The sequence below is a fragment of the Ambystoma mexicanum genome, chromosome 3q (genome assembly GCF_040938575.1).
Source record: "Ambystoma mexicanum isolate Mex_15411 chromosome 3q, UKY_AmexF1_1, whole genome shotgun sequence".
In the NCBI taxonomy this organism is placed as follows: Eukaryota; Metazoa; Chordata; class Amphibia; order Caudata; family Ambystomatidae; genus Ambystoma; species Ambystoma mexicanum.
In genome coordinates this window covers 176,545,740-176,567,310 of record NC_090926.1, presented here as the reverse complement: position 1 = coordinate 176,567,310, position 21,571 = coordinate 176,545,740, and the positions used below count along the sequence as shown (strand labels likewise).

Here is a 21,571-nt window from a genome sequence, read left to right as displayed (position 1 = left end):
GCTCCGGTCAGGCGAAACTCGTTGCGGGGCCACCCCTCACCAGAAGCAGCTACTTCAGGCCCCGCGGCCATAAAGATAAGTCCCTCTCTTTCATTTAATGAACCAAGCATGCCAGCATCTTACTAGCCGCATACCACAGCGGGGATAAAGCACGGGGCATGGGAGCGGACCCGATCACAGAGACAGCAACGGAGCACGTGCGCTTGGGGTGAACCCAGCTAACATCACAGAAATAGACTAAAAACAGACTGCATGCATTTGAGCTGAATGTCATGGGGAATATGCATGCAGCTTATTGAGAAACCACGTGTCACTCTATTGAACGCATACTAATTGTTTCTCCTTTGACAGACGAGGGTTGTAGGCTCCGATACACTGCAGGTGCCAGGGACAGAGCCCAGAACTACGGCAAATCGCCTAAGGTAAATGCTGGTTTACTTTTTTCTTTGACATGACCACTGTGTTGTGTAACACAATGGTTAGCAGAGTAGCTGATTAATCAAACTAGCATTGTAGTTGGTAATAGCAATATGTATGTAGGTTTAACACTGCACTCATTGTTGTTTTCACTGTTAACATAGGCACTGAGCAAGGTGCCCTAAAGGTTGCCTCACATTGGGGCTTAGATGTATAAGCAGACATTGCTAGCAGTGCCCTAGGGGCTGCCTCGCGTTGAGGTTCTGGAGCAGGTGCTGGTTCCTGAATCTGTGTCAGGTGACCAAGCACTGCTGCTCATGTTCACAAACAACCACACCTTGGGGAACAACTCAGTGTTGATTAAACTTAGTGGCTAAACCTCAGGTGTGGGGTGTGAATACACGGGCTGTATGAATGTGAGGGAAAAATGAACCACGCCCTGCTAGCACAACATCAGCAGCAACAGAACAAGAGCCAAGGAGCATGTTTACCCCAATTCCCCCTACCCATCCATAACCTCTCCCTAACCCTCTATCCAGTGTCCATACAACCCCATACCCATCCTATCCGTGGACCCCAATCCTCTTTCCCCATGGTGGTTGCGGTGTCCTGCGTGCATTAAGTCCCAGCCACCAAGACTGTCAAGGGGCGGTAGGAGTTTGTGCTGCTTCTGCGCTGATCAAGATTCTCCACGACAGTAGCGTGAACCCACCTATTTATCAGCGCCCAGGTAGCACAAACTCAGCCGCCATGGAGGAATTGGCCCCGCTGTTGCATGAGCTGAAAGGCGAACTGGCTGCCACACGGCAGGATTATGCGGCATTAGCCACCCGTGTGCAGGTACTTACAGCACAGGGGGTCCCTCTCCCAGACGGGGGCTGCAAAGTCCCCACAACACCAGTCCAGGTACAGGTCACCACAGAACCCCCACTGCCCCTAGCCCCTCCAGGGAGGTATGGGGGGGACCCACAGAAATACACGACCTTCATTACACAATGCCAGTTACATTTCTTTACGAAGTTAAGCGTCTTCCGCTCTGATCAAGCCTGAAAAGCGTTTGTCATCTCCTACCTCACTGGGGATGCTGCGGCCTGGGCCACACCCCTAGTCCAGAAGGATGACGCAGTGTTGTATGATTGGCAGGGCTTCCAAGAGGAGTTTGGTAAAATCTTTAAACAAAAGGCAGCTTCCCTCGTAAGAGACCAGGAGTTGCTGATGTTACGGCAAGGCCACAAAGATTTGATAACCTATGTAACCACATTCATCGTCTGGTGGTAGAGGCGGAATGGCCGCACAAGAAGAGATTGGCCCTCTTTTATTAAGGGCTCGGGGATGACCTGAAGGACCTTATTTATTTCACAGGTGGACCCCCAGCCAGACACCTGCACAGGTATGATAGACCTAGCCCTGCGCCTAGACCATCGTCAGGCGGAAAGGCGGCAGGACAAAAGAAGATGGGAAGGCAATCAGAACCCAGCGAGACTGGATTATCAGAGACCAACAACGAGTAAGAGTGAGAAGGCCCCGGAAGCTTAGCCTATGTAGATAGGGACGAATAGAGGCCCCATTTCAAAGGAAGAAAGAGAAAAGCGAAGACAAGACAAGTTACGCATGTACTGTGGTAAGTCTGGACATTTCGTCAAGGGGTACAGAGCACAAGCCCAAATGAAACCCACTGCTGGGTAACGACAATGCTCGCCAGTGAGTGGGGTGGACCTGCCGAGCCAAACCTTCTATGACGCCCCTCCTTGTGTTTTAGCCAAAGTAACCCACATCCACAAACCCCATGTCAGAGTCACTGGCACCCTACAAACACGTCAAAAAACTCTGTTAGTCACTCTTATGTTGGACTCTGGAGCCACCTGCAATTTCGTAGATGCGGTGTATGCACAGTCGCTCGGATTACCCGTTAGCCTCAAAGGGAGTAAGGGGCATTCTGCGTAGTGGGCAGATCCCCGTTGAAGTCCGGTCCTGTCACTCATCACACTGCAGAAGCGGTTTTGGAGATCCAATGAGATAAGGAAATCATTAGGTTTGATGTCATAGCAACCCCGCAGTTCGGGTTCCTACTAGGTCTACCATGGCTGGCTCCGCATAACCCTGCCATAGACTAGATGCGCTGCACTGTCCAGTTCTCTTCAGAATATTGCAGCAGCCATTGTTGTAAGGAAGGCGGGCGGGTAGTGCAGATCCTGGATAGTACGCAAACACAACACTCAATAAATGGCGGGACTCCTGTCCGTACATGCGAACTACGGGGGACTGTTCAGTAAGGCTGTGGCAGAGACACTACCCCCACACTGCTCATTCAACTGTAGGATAGAATTGGAGCCAGGAGCCACATTGCCGTGTAGCAGGATCTACACCTTAACTGAAGCCGAGAACAAACATCTGAAAGAATATAATCAACACCAATCTGCAGAACGGCTTCATAGGTCATTCCACCTCACCCGTCTCCTCACTGTTTTTTGTTGCAAAGAAAACTGGCAACCTTAGGGCCTGCATCGACTACCGTGCAGTGAACCAGATCACAGTGAAGAATCGTTACCCCCTTCCCATTATCCCGGTTCTCCTAAACCAAGTGCAGGGAGCGACCATCTACACCAAGCTGGACTTGCGGGGAGCATACCATCTGGTGTGGGTGCGTGAAGGAGACAAACGGAAGACAGCGTTTCGGATGAAATTCGGACTGTATGAATATCAGGTCATGCCATTCGGTCTATGCAACGCACCCGCCACCTTCCAGGATTTCCTGGATGAGGTCCTCCGTGGTCTCCTCGACGATTTCATCGTAGTTTACATCGAAGATATCCTGATATACTCTCCCTCCGAAGAACATATACAACATGTAAGGGTAGTTCTGCAGCGTCAGAGAGCACCACCTGTACGCGAAGCTTGAGAAGTGTAGCTTCCACTGCACTACAGTGGCATTTTTAGGATTCATTCTGTCACCCAACGGAGTGCAAATGGACAGCCATAAGGTACAAGCTATCTTGGACTGGCCGGCTCACATGAACGTCAAAGAGGTGCAATCGGTCCTAAGCTTTGCCAATTTCTATCTGCGCTTTATTCAAAACGTTGCTAAAAAAGTACTCGCCATCACAAACTACTAAGGAAAGGCACACCGTTTGTCTTGGATGTTGAAGAGGAGCGCATCTTTAACCACCTGAAAGAAGCCCTCACTTCAGCCCTTGTGTTATTGCATCCTGACCCCACACAGCCATTCAAAGTAGAGACAGAGCAACCAGCAATTAGCTCAGGCGATTTGCTGTAGTCCTGGGCTCTGTCCCTGGCACCTGCGGTGTCTCTGAGCCTGCAACCCGCGTCTGTCAAAGGAGAAACAATTAGTACGCGTTCTATAGAGTGACGCGTGGTTTCTCAGTAAGCTGCATGCATATTCCCCATAACATTCAGCTCAAATGCATGCAGTCTGTTTTTAGTCTATTTCCGAAGACTCAGCGGGGATGGTGACGCACTGAGAAGAGTGGCTGAAGAAGAATGCATAGTTTGTGTAGAATCTGATGACGAAGTAAAGAATTGAGAAGACTTCCGTACGCGGAATGAAGATTGCAGTTGTGAAGATCAGTCAAGAGAATGCAAACCGTTTTATAGATGTACAGATGCAGAAACGCAAGTAGACTAATCATAAAGGCTGGCTATATGTAGTGAATAGACTGCAGGAGGTGCCGCCACTATAGGTATATAGAGTCTGGATATTCGATGTCGCAACTTTAGTAAGCTCAGATTTATGGAAAAGAAAGAATTAATGGCTGAAAGTGTGGCGCAGCAAAGAAAGCAGCTGAAGATCGCGGAAGGAGCGAGAATGCTGTCTGGCTTGATGTCAAGGGTTGAGGCAGCCAAGAAATGGTTATCTATCCTTGAAGATACAGAGAACGTGAAAAGCAGGACAAGCCCCTGGAAAGGTGTGAAGAAAAGTCACTAGGAGTGCCAAGTTGTATTCATTTACTACTATTAAAATACGGAAAAAGAGCTGGAGCACGGTCTCCTGTCACATGGATTAGATGAAAATATAAACTGGGTATGCAGCACCAAGACTGAAGATAAGAATGTGCTTGCACTCCCTTCTATTCTCAGGAGCAGTGATACTTTGCAAGGCCAAGTTCCAAGACAATTCAAATGGCAGAAGGCTTGAGTGATGATAGATGTTGAGTTAATTGGGTGGTGAGACATGGTCAAGTCCACCCACTGACACCTGGAGTACCAGCTTATGTGCTGCTAGTGAGTCGAATATTCCCAAAAGGCACAAGCGTGCCAACCAATTATAGAGGGCCGTATAACAGAGAGCCCTATAGCTTGGGAGCCAATGAGATGCTGTGTACTTAATAATTTTTAAAGATGACTTGCACTATGGGTGGGCATAAGTTGTCCACTTGACGGTAGAGACCCAATCACAATCCAATCCCTTATAAGAAAGCATACTTAGATGTTCCCCTCAGTCCAATCACAATCCCACATAGGTTTTCTTAGTGTGATTTTTTTATGAAACGCATTGAGACTATGCTGGGTGACATCTGTTGATGTCCGATGTAACTCCGTTTTAGACAATTGAGATTAAACCAGTCTTTTTACCAACTTCCTGAGTCAGTCTTATTATTTGGTGCAAGAGTTATTCTGCATCTCCCTCCATCGTATGATGCGTTACCACAATTAAAAGGACCATAAGGGTTCAGCATGGTGGTGTAGAGAAGTGTGTTTGGGGAAGGTGTGGCCCTTTTGTACTCTTCCAGGGTGAATTGGGTGTTCCTGGGTGCATTGGATGCACCTGTGGCCTCATTTGCCACACATGTATGAATTTACGGCCTGCTTTCATGTGGAGGTATCCCTGCATTGCTTTTGCCGATAATACAAGCAAATATCAGATGGTATTATCGGCAAATCCAACTTCGTGATATGCCGGTGATATCATTATGCCGTTATTACCGGCGCAGGTTTCAGGACCATCTGGTATTTTCGTTGCCGGTTTAACTGGCACCAGTAATTCCAGATGAGTTGATACCTGTGCTGGTAATCCGGGCAACTGTGTTCTGGCACACTCGTACTTGGCCGGCCCTGTAGAAGTGCCAGTAAACGGTATTACTGGCACGTTTCCTGTATACTTGCCAAATCATAATGGGACCCAACGTTATAAGGAGCAAAAAGGGATTAGCCTGGGCTATTCGAATATTGGGTCAGTGTCGCAGTTAGGGCTTTTCAGTATTGGAACACTGAGGGGTGAGGGAGAGGGGGAATGTTTTGCGGCCTAAGGATGGTTCACTTTTGATGGAGTCAAGTATTATGGGTGTGTAAGAAGGCATAGTGCGAAATAGGGTTAAATTGATATTGATATTGTATTTCTATCGTGCTCGTACACAAGTGTTTCAGAGCGCGACAAGACAAGGGAGAACAAAACAGCGATCTTACTAGGCACAGTGATATTGAGAACGCTCAAGTGCGTGGGAGAGGGGGAGGGTAAAAGTGCATGGAAGGGGGGAGAAGTGGAAAGTGCGAAGCAGAAGAGAAACAGATAAATAACAATAAATAAATAATAAAGGCAACAAACAGTGGTAGTGCAGCCAGCAATTTGCAATTGATAGGTTTAAGGCAGCAGACAGGGGAGGTCTGATAAGTGCTGGAAGAAAAAGGGGGGGCTGTATGGGTACAGATACAGACCCCAGTGCAAGGGGTGGCCGGGAGGCAGTGCGGGAGGGTGGCAGGGTGAGCAGGTACCTGGGCCCGGAGGACAGAGGGTGGCCAGGTGCACGGTGCCAAGAGAGAACATGTCAGCAGGGGAGAGGGGGAGCAAAGGCAGAAGAAAAGAGGAAGGTCTTGAGGTGCTTCCGGAACTGGAGATGGTTCTCCTCAAGTTTAAGAGTGGCAGGGAGGCTGTTCCAGAGGGAGGCCCCAGCCGAAGAAAGATTTACCCCTAGCTTGTTTCTTTGAAAAACGACTGACCCTGAGGGAGTTGGAGGTAGAGGAACGAAGAGCTCCGGAGGGGAGGTATTTGCGGAGGGATAGCTGAAGGTATTTCGGACCCAGGCCCCAGAAAGCCTTGTGGACAATGCAGAGGGTTTTGAATTTAATCCTTGCATCCGCTGGGACCCAATGGAGAGATTTCAGCGCTGGAGAGATACAATCCCAGGGCTTGAAGCCAAGGACAAGTCTCGCAGTCCTGTTCTGGATTAGTTGCAGAGGGCGGAGAGTAGAGGCAGGTAGATTTAGAAAGAGGCTGTTCCAATAGTCCAAGCTAGAGAGAACCAGAGCTTGGGATACCATGAGCTTCTGGGGGAAGGAGAGGAAAGGCAGAGTACCCCTGAGGAGGTGCAGTTGGAAATTTTACTTTTTAGAGACCTCAGAGATGTGGGCGGAGAAGGAAAGGGTGGAGTCAAAGATGACCCCGGGGTTCTTAGCCTCGCAGGAGGGCCAAGGGAGGCCGGCCAAAGAGTGAGGGGAAAGGATGGTGAAGGTGTGCCGATTTGGAGGATCTCCGTCTTGCTGTCATTCAGGCAAAGATCATTGGCGGCACACCAATCTTCAATGGCAGTTAGGCAATCAGAGAGGAGAGGAGGTGGCAGAGGGCAGCCTGAAAATGAGTATGAGTGTCGTCAGCGTAGCACTGGAAATTTGAGCAGAAAGTGGCAATGCAGTGGGCGAGAGTTGCCAGGTATTGGTTGAAAAGCCATGGCGAGAGGTTAGACCCCTGGGGAACACCACAGGTAGAGCGAGAGAAGATAGATGAAAGGAAGGACCCAAGTTGGACCCAAATGACTCAATTCAGAGATGTGGCTCCAAGGATGGAAGGAGAAACACTGAAGATCTGAATTATAAGACATTGGATTATAAAGTGGCTGGGCTAGCAGGCAAACAATAGATGTGAGGTAGGCAGTCGTGATCTAGTACTGCATGCTAAGCCGGTCAGAGATGAGGGTTGATGTGTTGGGGGCCGTTGCATCTCAGGTTGATTAGTTTCAAGAGGGGCAGATCTTAATGATTTTTAGGAGTATGATTTAGTAGGAGTTCGGAGGGTGGTGCTGATTAAGAGTATGACAATAGATCTCCTCCACCTAAGTAAGGATTGGCCGAAATGCAAAGGTAATGGGGATAGAGCTTGTGCCTAGACGAGGAAGGTGGAAGCGCATGCGTAGAAGGTGATGGACCATGAAAGGTATGGAAGGGTATGGTGGTAGAGCACAAGGGTGGACAGAGCATGGCCCTAGAAGAGGAAGCTTGGGGCAAATAAGGAGTTGATGGACCATGAAAGGTATGACAGGGAGTGGTTGTAGAGCACAAGGGTGGACAGATCATATGCCTAGAACTGGAAAGTGGGGGCAAATAAGTAGGAGGAGATGGACCATGAAAGGTATGGAAGGGAATGGTTGTAGTGCTCTACAGAGCACAAGGGTGGACAGAGCATGTGCCTAGAAGAGGAACATGGGGGTAAGTAGGAACTGATGGAACATAAAAGGTAAGGAAGGGAGTGGTGGTAGAGTACAAGGAAATAAAGTATAAAGAAGCTGCAATGTTTAGAGAGGAGCGGGCAGTTATCTATGATAGGGTGAATTCTTTATCGTGGAGCTGATTGTGGTGCAAGAAATCATGTCAGGTCAAGAAAGAAATGATTGGGGCATTAATGCATTATTCTGGCAGTGTTTTGCTCAGTGCCAGGTGAGGGACATATTTGGATCTCAGAATTTGCATCATTTTTGGTTTAGGAAATATGTGCGGCAAAAGCTGTGAAAAGGTTGGGTAGTTCTGCTTGGGTCATAAGGCTAGCCCGGTTAGAAAGGCAGTGAAGAATGAGGTATGGACGGGAAGTTGGAGTTGTGGACTTTGGATGGAACAGTGTTGTGTAATGGAGTTTAGCCTGGCTGCGGTTGTGGGAAGTTGAACTGTATGAAGGAAAACAGCGCAAGAATGGTGGAACCTAAGGGCGGGGGGCAATACAAGTTGTGGATAGTTAAGCAACGCTGGGTTAGTCTGTAAGGCAATTAGCCCAGGTAAGCATTTTATGCATGTTTAGACCTTTTGCAGACAGTTTGGAGTTACTCGTCTGATTGGCGTGCATTTACTGCACTGGTCATTTTCGGCCTGATTCTCTTGTAAAAACTAAAGAAAAGTTCCCAAGTGAGGGAACTCGTGTCCCCTGCACTGCATCTATGGCTTAAATAAGCCAAACGTTTCAAACTGGAATTTAGGCTAATCAAGAATATATTCTACTATGCATTCGATACAGTAAAACAATTTCATGTTAATAATAATAATTATTCAAAAAAACATGTTATCAACATGTAAATCTCTTTACTTTCAAATAAGAACAAATATAACTAAACCCAACGCATTTCGATAAGTAATTCTCTTCATCGGGGGTATAATTATTTACAGGGTTTGGGGGCGTGGCCAGCGCGCATGTAGAGAAGGCGGCTTTCCGTGAAGCTCCTGCCCATGATCCTGCAGCACAAGAAATATCGGCGAAAATAATGAAGCTTCAGGGCTGAAAATCAACCGAGCCATAACAGATCCTTCCGGGAACACCAGATCAAAAAACCGGAGAGAATCGGCACAGGCAAAGCGGTTAACGAACCGTCCGAAATCTCTCCCCCTGCGACATCCAAGATGGCGGCCCGCAGCGGAGAGACCCACTAGACGTGACGGGACGGAGACGGGATTACAAGCCTCCGTGGAACAACACAACTTCCCACCTCCCCCCGGGCATCCGCGGTGCCATCACAAGGCAAGCGGAAACGGGGACGCCCGAGGCGACCCAGGACGGACAACAGACGGCGATACCCGGAAGGCCCCCGGAAGAGGGAACTAGGGAACTAGGTAAGGCCCGCCGTCCCCACCACCTGAAGGGAACACTCCCAAAGGAGATTTGCCCCCACGAGTTCGGGAGCCCAGCGGAGCAGAAATCACACGGGACTGACCCGGTTGACTCCCACCACCACAACCCGAAAAACCCTAACGGAGGCCCGTGGGTGGCGGAAAGAGGCCAGACCCTGTAGTGGAACGAACACCTTAGGGGCACAAGCAAGAGAATCCTGGCAATAGCAGTGGAACCACTCGATCCGGAAGTGGCTGCCCCATTTAAGGCCTCACCACCCTCCTAGCACAGGTCACGGACGGCACTCTATACTAACCTTTGCTTACCCACTGCATCGGGACACCGAGGGACTTGAATCGGCTCGATCCCATATTAGTAGTCCACCGACTGAAGCTGCCGAGGCAACACGACGCCCCGCGAGGAGAGATGTCTCCCCCCAAAAACAAGTCCAGAGCCGTAACGATGGACTCGTTCACCACAGCCCGTCCGAAAGCACAGACGCCACAAGCAGCGGACACCGCGACCGAGCCACCAACCCCGCCGGAGGACTCCCACGACTCCCAGATCCTCCAGGCGATAGCAGCATTGAAAACAACAGTCGAAGATATGAGAGGAGAAATAAAAACAGAACTACAACTAATAAGGCAAGATGCTCGCAACTTGGCCGAAAGAGTCACTGCCACGGAAGCCACCCTACAGGACAATACGGAGACCACACAAGAACTAAAAGCGAAAGTTAGTGAATTGGAATCAACAGTGGCCCGTTTGGAAGCACGGTCAGAAGATGCGGAAGGTCGGGCTCGCCGAAATAATGTCCGAATTCTAGGAGTTCCAGAAGACATGGAGGGCTCAAACCCCACAGGGTTCATAGAAACACTACTGTTGCAGGAAGTAGGCGCGGGCAATCTCACCCAAGGGTTCTCAGTAGAGCGGGCCCACAGGTCTCTCCAGAAGCGACCACCTCCCGGGTCTTATCCTAGACCAATGATTGCGAAAATATTGAACTTCAGAGACCGAGAGACCATACTGAGGTTCTCGAGGGAGGGAGGGGAGATCAAAAGAAGCAACGCATCAATAGTCATGTACCCAGACTATACCCCTACGGTGCAACGGACAAGGAACTCTTTCATTCCCATAAAGGCCAGATTGCGAAAATTGAACCTCAAATATATGCTGCTATACCCGGCAAGACTCAAAATACTATACAAGGGAAAGGCCATTTTCTTAGAGACTCCAGCAGCAGCAAACCTTTGGCTCGAACACAATAACCTCGCAGACGACACTGAAGAAATCCTAGAACACAACAAAAGATGAAACCATACGAAGGCCCCATGTACACCTAAATATTACGACCAAATTCGCCGCCGCACCAAGGAAATACCAAGATTGGGCAGGAAGCCGGAGGCCCACTCGCAGAAACGCTGATGACCCCCCCAACCTGGGAAGGTGTGGGCAAAAAACCCACACGCTGCCTGAGCCGAAAGACCTGGATAGGCCTGGAAGGCCCAGGAGCCCCCGAGCGTCGTCAGTTCGAAACGACTGCTGGGAGCAGTTTCTTGTTGTTGTTTTTCCTAGTTAATCCATTCCACAGAATGGCAGTTAAAACAGTTACTACGTCTCCACACAACAAAATGCAATCAGCGAACTGGCGGACTGAAAAGGCGGTCGTGAAGGATTGGAACCTGCGGGTAGGCGAAGCCCTTGACGAGCCCATAAGCACCCCAAAAGAAGCAAACGCCTCCCGAACCCCCCGACGATACCAAGATGGCAGAGCACATTAAAATATTAACCTGGAATGTGAGGGGCCTGGGCACCTATCTTCGCAGAAACCGGATAAAATCCTACTTACAAAGAAAAAGAGTGGACATTGCCCTACTACAGGAAACACACTGTACCGTGGAAACCAATGCAAAGCTGCAGGAACACTGGGGAGGACAGGGCTTCGGAGCACCTTACTCCAAATATGCCAGAGGGGTTTACACCTGGATCAACCCTCAAGTACCATTCCAACTGACTGGTAAGGAAAAAGACCCAGAGGGCAGATACCTGATAGTTTGGGGCATTCTCGAGCAAAGGGAGATCTGCATAGTAAACTCGTATTTCCCCAACAACAACATCCCTGCACACTTGAAAACACTGAACGCTAAGATGGTACAACTTAGAGAGGGTTTCTTCTTGTGGGGAGGCGACTTCAATTGTGTCCACGATTCCGTGCTAGACAGGTCTTGGCCTCCAGTGAAGGGTCCCTCCACAGCCACCATGTCCCTAGCCACCCTGGTCAAGGAATTAGACCTGACAGATGCATGGCGAGAATTGCACCCAGACGAGAGAGCCTACTCTTACTATTCCTCCCCCCACAAACTCCACACCAGGCTAGACTACCTCTTCATAAGTAGAGATCACCTGCCACAAGTAGGGGGCATGCAGTATTTAGGTAGAACTATCTCGGACCATTCCCCACTCCTGATGGACTGGCATCACAACAGTCCCAGGCCACCCATCCCCATGTGGAGGATGCCTATTAACGCCCTGAAGGACCCAGCCTTCAGGGAGGAGCTGCAAGAATCCATAGAAAATTGCATAACAGAAAACACAGGAAGTGTAGAACATATCGGCGTGGTTTGGGAAGCCTTAAAAGTAGTAATCCGAGGGGAAGTTATAGCGAAAGCGGGAGGTATCAGAAAAGCATTAAGAACTGAACTCGAACAGAAGGAAGGCGAGATCCAGAAATTAGAAGCCACCCCAATAGAAACCCCCGGAAGGGAAGATGACCTCAGAACCCTTAGAGATGCCTGCTCTGGCGCGTGGAATAGACTGGAAAAATTTGATTTTAGCGCCAGGACCAACAGAACACACGCGGAAGCAGACAAACCGGGCCGGTTATTGGCCTGGCTGTGTAAACGTGAACACCCCAAACAGATAACCACGACATTAAGGGACGAGCATGGCATAGAACACAAGACCCAACAGAGTATCAATGATACTTTTAAACATTACTACACAAATTTATATTCCCACGTGGACAAGATCCCACCGGAACAAATCGCAGATACACTAGAGGAAATAGGCTTACCTAAGCTATCACCAGCACAATCCGATACCCTGAGCTCTGACATCACACTAGAAGACATAGCAGACGCTATACAATCCCTAGCCACATGCAAAACCCCAGGAAGCGATGGACTGCCCTCTGAGTTTTATAAAACATTCGAACCCTCCCTAACGCCACTACTATACCAGGTCTTCTCAGAAACATATGAGAGAGGCGTTCTCCCAGACAGTATGACAGAGACCCTAGTGATCCCAATGCTCAAACCTGACAAACCCCCTGACAAATGTGACTCTTACCGCCCACTTGCTATGCTCAATTGCGACGTTAAAATATTAACAACGATCCTAGCAAAACGACTATCCAAAGTGATAGGGGAAATAGTACACCCGGACCAAAACGGCTTCATACCCGGCCGCAATACATCTCTAAATTTGCGCAGGCTCCAACACATCATAGCCCAGACCAACACTTGCGACGAAAACCTAGCACTACTATCCTTAGACGCCATTAAGGCGTTCGACTCCATATACTGGGAATGGCTAATAGCAGTTCTGGAGGGATTCGGAGTCGGCCAAGGATTTATCAGATGGGTCAAGATCCTGTATAGCAAACCTAAGGCCAGGCTGAAATCTGGGAAATACGTGTCTGAAAAATGGGATATTCAGCGGGGTACTAGACAGGGCTGCCCGCTCTCCCCCATGCTCTACGTCTTAGGATTGGAACCTATAGCAATTTATTTCAGACAGCAATTCTTTGATGCGGGGATCAGGCTAGCAGGAATAGACCATATCATCTCATTATATGCGGATGACGTCCTGTTGTATGTTAACAATCCCCACCTAAATGTGCCGACAATATTAGAGGTGCTCGACAATTTCACCAGATATTCAGGTATCAAGTTTAGCAAAACTAAATCCTGCTTGTTCCCTCTGGCAGGACTGAAAAACAGAAACAGCGATGATCTCCCCAAAGTGGGTATCGAATGGCAGACTGCCTCCTTCCGTTATCTAGGGATCCAAATAATGCATACCCCAGAATTAATGCACATACACAATACACAGGCCAAAGTACCAGCACTACGCAAATCCATAAGATTCTGGGCGAAGCTCCCATTGTCCATGCTAGGGAGGGCCTCGATAGCCAAGATGATTATTCTACCCAGATTTCTGTACGGATTCCAGAATGTCCACTTTTACATCAAAAACCCCTTCTTCCAGCTTCTCAATAAAATAATCAAGGAATTCCTCTGGGGAAAGGGCAGACATCGGGTAGCCTTATCCACGCTAGTCCTACCGTACGACCAAGGTGGCATACAACTACCAAATCTAGAAAAGTACTATCTGGCGGCCCAACTGAGCCATGTATCCAAATGGCTAGCGGACGAAGCCACGTCTGAGACACCCCTGCTACAGGCCATGATAGCCCCGATCCGCTTGAAAGAATGGCTTTGGGCCCCACAGAAACTGACACATAGACCACCACTATTGGCGACCCTAGGCAAGAAGATATGGCACAGAGCCATGATGGTCCTGCGCCTGAAACACCCATACTCCCGAGAAGTGCCAATCATCTCAGGGCTCGACAAGACAGACACCAACCCATACAATATCAGGCTCTGGGAAAAGAAAGGGATATACACTTGGGGCGACCTATACACCGATGGCATATTTAGAGAATTCACTGAGCTGCAGGCGGCAGAAGATATCCAGGTCGGCCAATTCCTATGGTATCAAAAGCTCCGCAACATAGCCCGCACAAGATGGTCCACCTGGCCGGAAGAACCCGAAGAAGACCCCTTCTTGACACTGTTGTATAACTTGAGCGAAGGGGGAAAACCGATATCTCAAATATACAGTCTTCTGAGAAACATCCCTAATCCTCGCAGTGCTGCATTAAAGACCCGCTGGGAAACAGACATGGGACAGGAAATGACAGATAGCGAATGGCTCAGAGCATTGACCTTCCCAAAAGAGGTCTCCAGGAACCAAAGATTTAGATTAATTCAAATCAACGTATTATACCGTACCTACTTGACCCCGAGCAGGGTGGCAAAGTTCAAAAGGACCACTGAGATGCACTGCACCTGGTGCGGGACGGATGAGGCTGACTTGATCCACATGCTATGGAACTGCACCAAGGCACAGAACCTCTGGTCGAAAGTGCAGCAAACCTGTGAGGCAGCAGAAGTCACAAGATACAAATGGACCCCAGCTGAGTGCCTCCTAGGCAGCTACTCTAGGCCAGCCAAACTGAAACACGCTGTAAAGGTAATGGACCTGCTATGCATAACGGCCAAAAGAACCATCGCCATGGCCTGGAAAAAGCCCACAGGACCAAGCCACAAAGCATGGCGCAGAGAACTGGAAAGGTGGGCGAATGCCGAAACCAGAGCCTGGGAGGACAGTGTAACTAGATCTACCGAAGACTCGAGCATGGCACTGGAGGCATGGAAAGACACCTTAACCAAACTGTTCAGATCCCCCGATGACAAACCTCCCTGAATGTCGCAGGTATCCATCCCACTGCTAATCACGAAATCAAGGAACACTCGAAACCACACCCCCCAACCCCCGGACTACACCGAGAAGAACTCCCCCCGCTCCCCTGTGGACACTAAACCCACCCTCCCCGACAATGCCTACCGCCAAACACCCATTCGCAAGGAGACTGTTAATGTTAAGTTTGTTTATGCATGTTGTTATTCTGTTTTATGAACAAGGCATGACTGTAATAAGTCGGTCAGGTGCCCTGAATTAAGGCCCAGACCAGTAAAAATGTAAAGCGCTCTTAACCACAAATGCCAATAAATAAATTTTAAAATAAATAATTATTTACAGGGTTTGAAAATAATCACAAACAGATGGTTGTCAGTCAAATAATCAAAATAGTTAACAGTGTATTTGGAAAGTAGGCTTGATAATTGACCTCATTTGTTATAAAAATATATCGTAATATCGATAATGTGGCATTCTCCCCCCATCATGCTTCACAGCCTCTAGCTGCAGATTCAATCTAATCTGGAAATATGTGGATAAGTCCATATTAAGGCCAATCGCCCATAATTTAGTGAATGTTAAATCTAATAAAATGTCATGCTGATCAAAAGTTTCTTACCCAAGCAATCACTGCAGTATGATAGTAAGCAGTCCTCCTTTAACTCTGTGTGCTGTCTCTGGTGTTTATGCCTTAATAATCAACATAGGAAAATCATGTCCAGAGATTATAGAAGAAAAAGGGTGTAAAACTATGTGAACGATCTCATATACTAAGTAAAGGGCTCACCAGAAATCCCCAGTTTATGTGAGACACTTAGAAGACTCCCAAATCCATAAATAAAATATGTTCTTGCTTCTAACTGTGCCTGGGAAAACATGACCCAAGGATTCATGTTCAAACTAATGGATGTACCAAATGTGAAGTAATTAATGTGCAATAATGAATCACAGAATTGGCTCTTACCTACCTGACAGATTTATCAAAGTATATCTCAAATAGCACATAGTAATTAACTGTATACTTAAATAATAGATACAAAGAATCAATTAAAATCTATCCCTCAAATAGGGTCATCACTAATCGTGCAGTCATCGTCTTCTCAGTAGGTCTATCCACTTACCAAGCATCGGGCAAAGTAGTGTCTCCATCCCATACGTGCCAACCCTCCCGATTTAGACAGGCGACTCCCGACTTTTCACTAAAAAATATTGCTATGTTTCACCTTCTCGCGCCCAAAATAATTCCAGAGCCAATGTATTCATATGGGAAAAATAACGTTTCCCGATCTCTTACACAAAATCTCCCTCCCAGGTGCGCCGGAAAGTTGGCACGTATGCCCTCCGTCTCGCCATCGAGAATGGCTCCAAAATGGCCGTTGTAATAAACAAACTTGAAACGCGACGTGATGATGTCACTCTGCATAGTTTGTTTACAATATTTCCCATGCGGTACCAATGAAACGCTCTATGTGGTCACTACGTTTAGTGTTGTTGTGGCAACGACTCTGCCGTCAATGTTTAATTGAATAAAACATATTTTCTTGTTTAGATTGCAGTAATTATGTCACAATGTCGTGACTTCCTAAGAAGATGAAAAACTAAATCCATTGTACGTTGTAGTACGAAACAATAACTTGCAACTCCTGGTCAGAATGCTCCACATAAGAAGATGCTTATTAAGTGAGTATTACTAATAAAGGATGCACTCTTAAATTCAGAGGTCGATAATCAAGCCTAATTTTTTACACAAGTGGGTATTCGAAAACACTTCTAATGGATCTAAGCAGCAGCAATTTCTGTCTCTCAGATGTTCAAGAAGCAGGTCATTCTTGTGAGGGTCACAGATATTACGGTACTGTATAATTATGATCATCAAATCATTACGATGTGTTCTACATCAATGTCAATCCTATATTATATGCAACCCGCATAGCATAATTCCATTATTCTCGGATGCTTCAAAAGAATATGACCATTACCGTTCATCGATAATATGGCTGTGAATGTTCCGCATCTCCATTTGGGTCTACATTAGTAGCTTTAGTCCACAATGCAAGCTAGACTTTACCCCTACCCACAATTGTTATTTACGCATTGTTCTAACCACCACAAGGAATTTATTAGAGATGACCTACAGTTTACCTATGTGGATGTAACTTAAGCACTCAGTAGAGTCTTGACTCTTCACATTCTAACCGCTGTTACATTCACTTTATGCCAATGACATAGATCTAAACATCTTCTCCAGTGTTAGGAAAGTCGCATCAGAGATAAGGCCCCAAAAAGAAGTCGTTGTTCATCCCCAAGGGGTGTACAGCATCTAAATCAGAGTTCTTCAAACTGTGGTCAAAACTACTAGCTGCAAACTGAAGTAACTTATCAAACTGGCCCACAGTGGCCAAAAAAAGTGCTGCATTTAGCCCCAAAAACGGGCCCACACAAGCATTTTGAATTTTTGGTTCGGCATTGCCCTATTGGCCAGTCTGAGCCTGGCGGCTCAGCCATAATGGGCGAGGGGGCGTCGACCCAGTGGCCCCCTCACCCTTTATGGAGGAGCCGAGGAGCCAGCCCAGTGAAACAGTGAGCACTCCCTCAGCTGCTTTTCCCAGCTGAGGGAGTGCTACTGGGCTGGCTGAACTGTCAAAAGGAAACACTGTTTGCCTTTGACAGTTCAGTTCCCCAGCCGCACATGCTCATTGAACCATGCAACGCATGGGGAATTTTGCTTTGCAAACCTTGCATAGCTTATTGCAAATGCTGGCTGGGGAGCTGCATGTCTGTATGTGCAACGGGGAGCTTTTGCGCCTTCTCGCACATACAGACAGAGCAGCCTGGAGCGTGGCGTTCCAGCACCCACACGCAGGCCCCTGCATGTATGTGCAGGACCCAGGAAGCTCTTGCTTCCCGATTGCTGTTAATGATGCAGGAGCTAGAGCGCTGGAAAGGACATTTCAGGACTGGGGCAGAAGGTAGGTTTATATTCATTTATTTTTTATTTAAATATGTAGGGATGCATGCATGCTTGTTTTATGAGTGAGTGTATGATGATGGGTGCTTGTGTGAATCATAAAGTGTTTGCTGCGTGAATGCAGTGTGAATGTGTGTGTGTTTGTGTTGGTTGGTGGAGCAGATTTTGGCGAGTGGGGGGGGGTTGTACAACAAACAATCCCCTACCCACTTGCCAAAATCAGCTCCCCTTCTGAGGTACTGTAGAGTCCAGGGAACAGGGATGGTAGTTTTATACTGGACATCTATCATAGATTTCCTGTCAAAAATACCATGCTTTCCCCATGGGCCCCCCAGCGCCTTACATACACACATAATTATTTTGACTGTGTTAGGCACTGTGGGGCCCAGGGGACAGGGATGGTATCTTTTTACTGGACATCTATAATAGATGTCCAGTAAAAAATATCATGCCTGCCCCCTGGAGCCCCCAGCGGCAATTGCAAACTGTTTGGCTTTTTATCCAATTTTTTTTTTAAAGTATGCTCTAAAATGCTACATTTTAACCTATTATTTAAAAAAAAAAGTCCTGGGGGGGACCCCCGAGCCCTCCTTGATTGGTTTGGGCTCCCTTGCTATGGCCGGTCGCTATGGCATATCTGAGGGAAATAATTATGCCTTTCCACTTAAAAAGTTCACCAGCTGCCACTTGTCCCAGGACTATACTGGGAGTAGGGTGTAGTGACGCGGTTCAGAGCCATTTGGATTTAAAGTCCATTTTTGGGGGGGCACGGCCTAGCCACATGTTGCTTGAGTGGGGGCAGGCCTAAAAAGTATGAAGACCACTGATCTAAATGGTGTATCCAAAACAATTCTCTCTGCGCTCTGGTCCTCTGAATGTCCCCTCCACGTGGGTTTGGGTGGATAACTTCCAAAACCACACAACTCATTTTCTCTATGGTGTGCTTCAGCTCATGAAAGTGTCTATATACAAGCGATTTGATGTTGGCTGTCCGAATATTCGATTTGTGCTCAGTCATCTTTCCTTCACCCTTCTAATGGTCTGTCCAAAATAGTATTTGCCGCAAGGGCATCTCAAGGCGTATATTATGCTCTGGGTCTCACATGTAGCACAATGCTTCAATTTGATCTTACGTCCTGAGCTTGGCTATCTCACATGATCAACCTTGATTATATTTGAGCAATGTTGACAATTGAGACATGGGAATGTCCCTAATTTCATTTTATGTAATGTCCTCTGGACCTCTCTTTGGACGAATGTTAGTAAGAGATTTTGAGAGCTCCTTAATAGTGAACAGAATCAGATCTAATGAACACTTATTAGGAATCTGTTCCCACTTTTTCATGAATTCCTGATTTTCCCTACAAAGCGTGGGTTTTCAAATATACTCTCAGACCAGGTGGCATTCTGTGGGCTCTATGATACTGCGCTAATGTTGTTGCGTGCAATTTCTGCGATATCTCTCTTCTAATCAGCATCTCTAATTTGGATATTAGTCTATCTGTGTTGTCTGATTGTACCGTCTCTCGGTCAATGTCTTATCAACGCTAGAATGCAACGGGCCTCCTCCGCACTGAACGCCAGGGTTGTGGGCGATTTATTTGTGAGAGAAATAATTTTTTGAAAAAGTCATATTCAAATAAAGGGGTGCTCTTGTGTGAATTGCGCCAACCTAAAATGGGAATAATGATTTCTTTACTATATATCCCTTGTAAAAACGGACAGAAATTTGGGTCTTCGTCCTTACAGGTGACCATGGGTTCTTGTGGATAAAACTGGAAATGACATCCTGTTTCGCGCCTGATCTCTAGCACCTACAACTGTCCCAAGGCCTGAAAAATCAGACAGGATGCTAAAGAGCCTCTTCTTGTAGGAATGCATCTCTTCGCTGTAAAACATAACATGCTTGGCCATGATATGAGGAAGCAGCCGGACAACCTGCAGCTTCCAAAGTTCCAGGAAGTCCAGAAGGTGGGTTGGGAAGGTCAGGTGCTTCACCCAGAGAGTGCCCAAACGATTGCCAGCCAGTGTAAACCCAAACACCTCGAAGTTGTTTTGCCAATGTGCTTTCACTTGCACAGTATGTTTCACATTTTACCACCAAGGGAGAGCCAGGTGGTGCCCAAAGAGCTTATAGAGAATAGCAACGAATTCGCAATTGTGGGCCACTTTTTTATTAGTTCATGTGCAGGTTCTTAGTCACATTCTCCTTATACCATGTTGTTGTTACTTTGAAGAACAATTAACGTTAGATATGCAGCAATCACGGCAGTCTGTGGGTAATTGGGGGTGGCTATAGTCTGTGGCATGTCCCCTAACCGGTGCAAATGGTGGATGATAAGCAAGGTAAGATGTGCTTAATGCTGTGTGGAACAGCAGCTACCAGCAGTTGGTCATGAGATGCATTTTCTTGATAGTACAGTTGTAAAATAGAGAATGTTTAGGCTCTGATGACTTCGCATGCTAGTGAAAGTAGGGAGGGGGGAAATACGGCTACAATTATGCTCTTTTTGCTCAGCATGTTAGGCCAACAATTTTTACATTGGCAGGTTTGATTATTATTTGACGTATTTGATGTGTGCACTTTTAAAGTCATCTCTATAAAACCGAGTGTTTCATGTATTTAGTCCTATTTTTTAATGTTTTAAAAGCTCATCATTTGCCTGTCATTAATCCACCATTAGGACTACCACATCGCTTCTTAACTCACCCCACGTTGAATACCCTAGTCGGTTTTTTTCTCCATTTCTAATAATGTGTTGTATTGATGAAAGCAATTACAATGGCATACTTACAGGCCTGAGGACTCGCAGCACCTCTTTCAGTAATGCCTCAACACTCGTCGCTGAGCACAAGACTTGCGTGGAGACCACCACGTCAACCGAGGCGTCGGACACCCCAGACAAATTCTCGCCAGGCGTCGCCAAATCGCGCTCGAAGTGCAGGTGGTCGTTTTCGGCCTTGCTCTTTTTCAAAAACTTCTGGAAATGTGGGTTAACATCTGTACAGATGATGCTGGCTCCTCGTGGATAAAACTGGAAATTGGTGCCTGTCCCGCACCCGAGCTCCAGCACTTTCAGCTGCCCCGAGGGGCCGGCGAAATCCGGCAGGCGGCTGAAGAGCTTCTTCTTGTAGGGATGTAAACATGTGCAGAAATCTGCCACGAAAGTGGCCATCATATATGGGAAGAATCGGATGGCCAGTGGCTTCCAGAGTCCCAGGCAGTCCAGCAGTTTGGCTGGAATGGCCAGGAGCACCAGCCAGATGCGGAGCACAGCAGAGTATCCCATCTCCACAGACACAACAGAGACTTCTGCCTCCGAGCAGCACGAGCTTGCCAGCTTTACACTGTAAGAGAGGTCATGTGATTTGCAGTTGTGTAATACCACCTAAGGCACCATGTGTGCTCTTTCTTGTCTCTTTAGCATATTTCATTTTTTTCAGATTTTTCTTTTTAAACTGTGTTATCACCAATAACCAGAGCAGCCACTTCCTTCACTTCACTCCAGGTTGAAGTGAAAAACCGGGATGACCAACAACCTAAGAGTGACTACCCCAATGCAGCCCACCAATTACCGCGTCTCCCCCAACACGCCCCACCACCACCCAACCATATTTCCAGCACTTCTCCTTTATATAAAGTGTATATGCTCTCATTTGTGCAGTTTTATCTGTGAATCTTGGCATGTTAATTCAAAACCAGCGTTTCCTCTAATTGAAATTACTGTACAATCATTCCCAAGCCGGTCTCTGTGGCACAGTCAGTAAGTGTTGTGACTTATACCTGAAGGTTGGGGGTTCGAGCCAAATCTCCAACTTTA

General features: G+C 47.3%; 1 protein-coding gene across 1 annotated transcript in view; it reads right to left on the bottom strand.

The window, feature by feature from the left end:
- Positions 1-21,055, bottom strand: part of LOC138582288 (thiol S-methyltransferase TMT1A-like) — a 102,833-nt gene extending 81,778 nt beyond the window's left edge. The window contains exon 1 of the mRNA XM_069653426.1: positions 20,546-21,055. Coding sequence (XP_069509527.1) covers positions 20,546-21,040 — 495 coding nt within the window. The 5' untranslated portion in view covers positions 21,041-21,055. The remainder of the gene's footprint in view (positions 1-20,545) is intronic.
- Between the last annotated feature and the right edge of the window lie 516 nt (positions 21,056-21,571).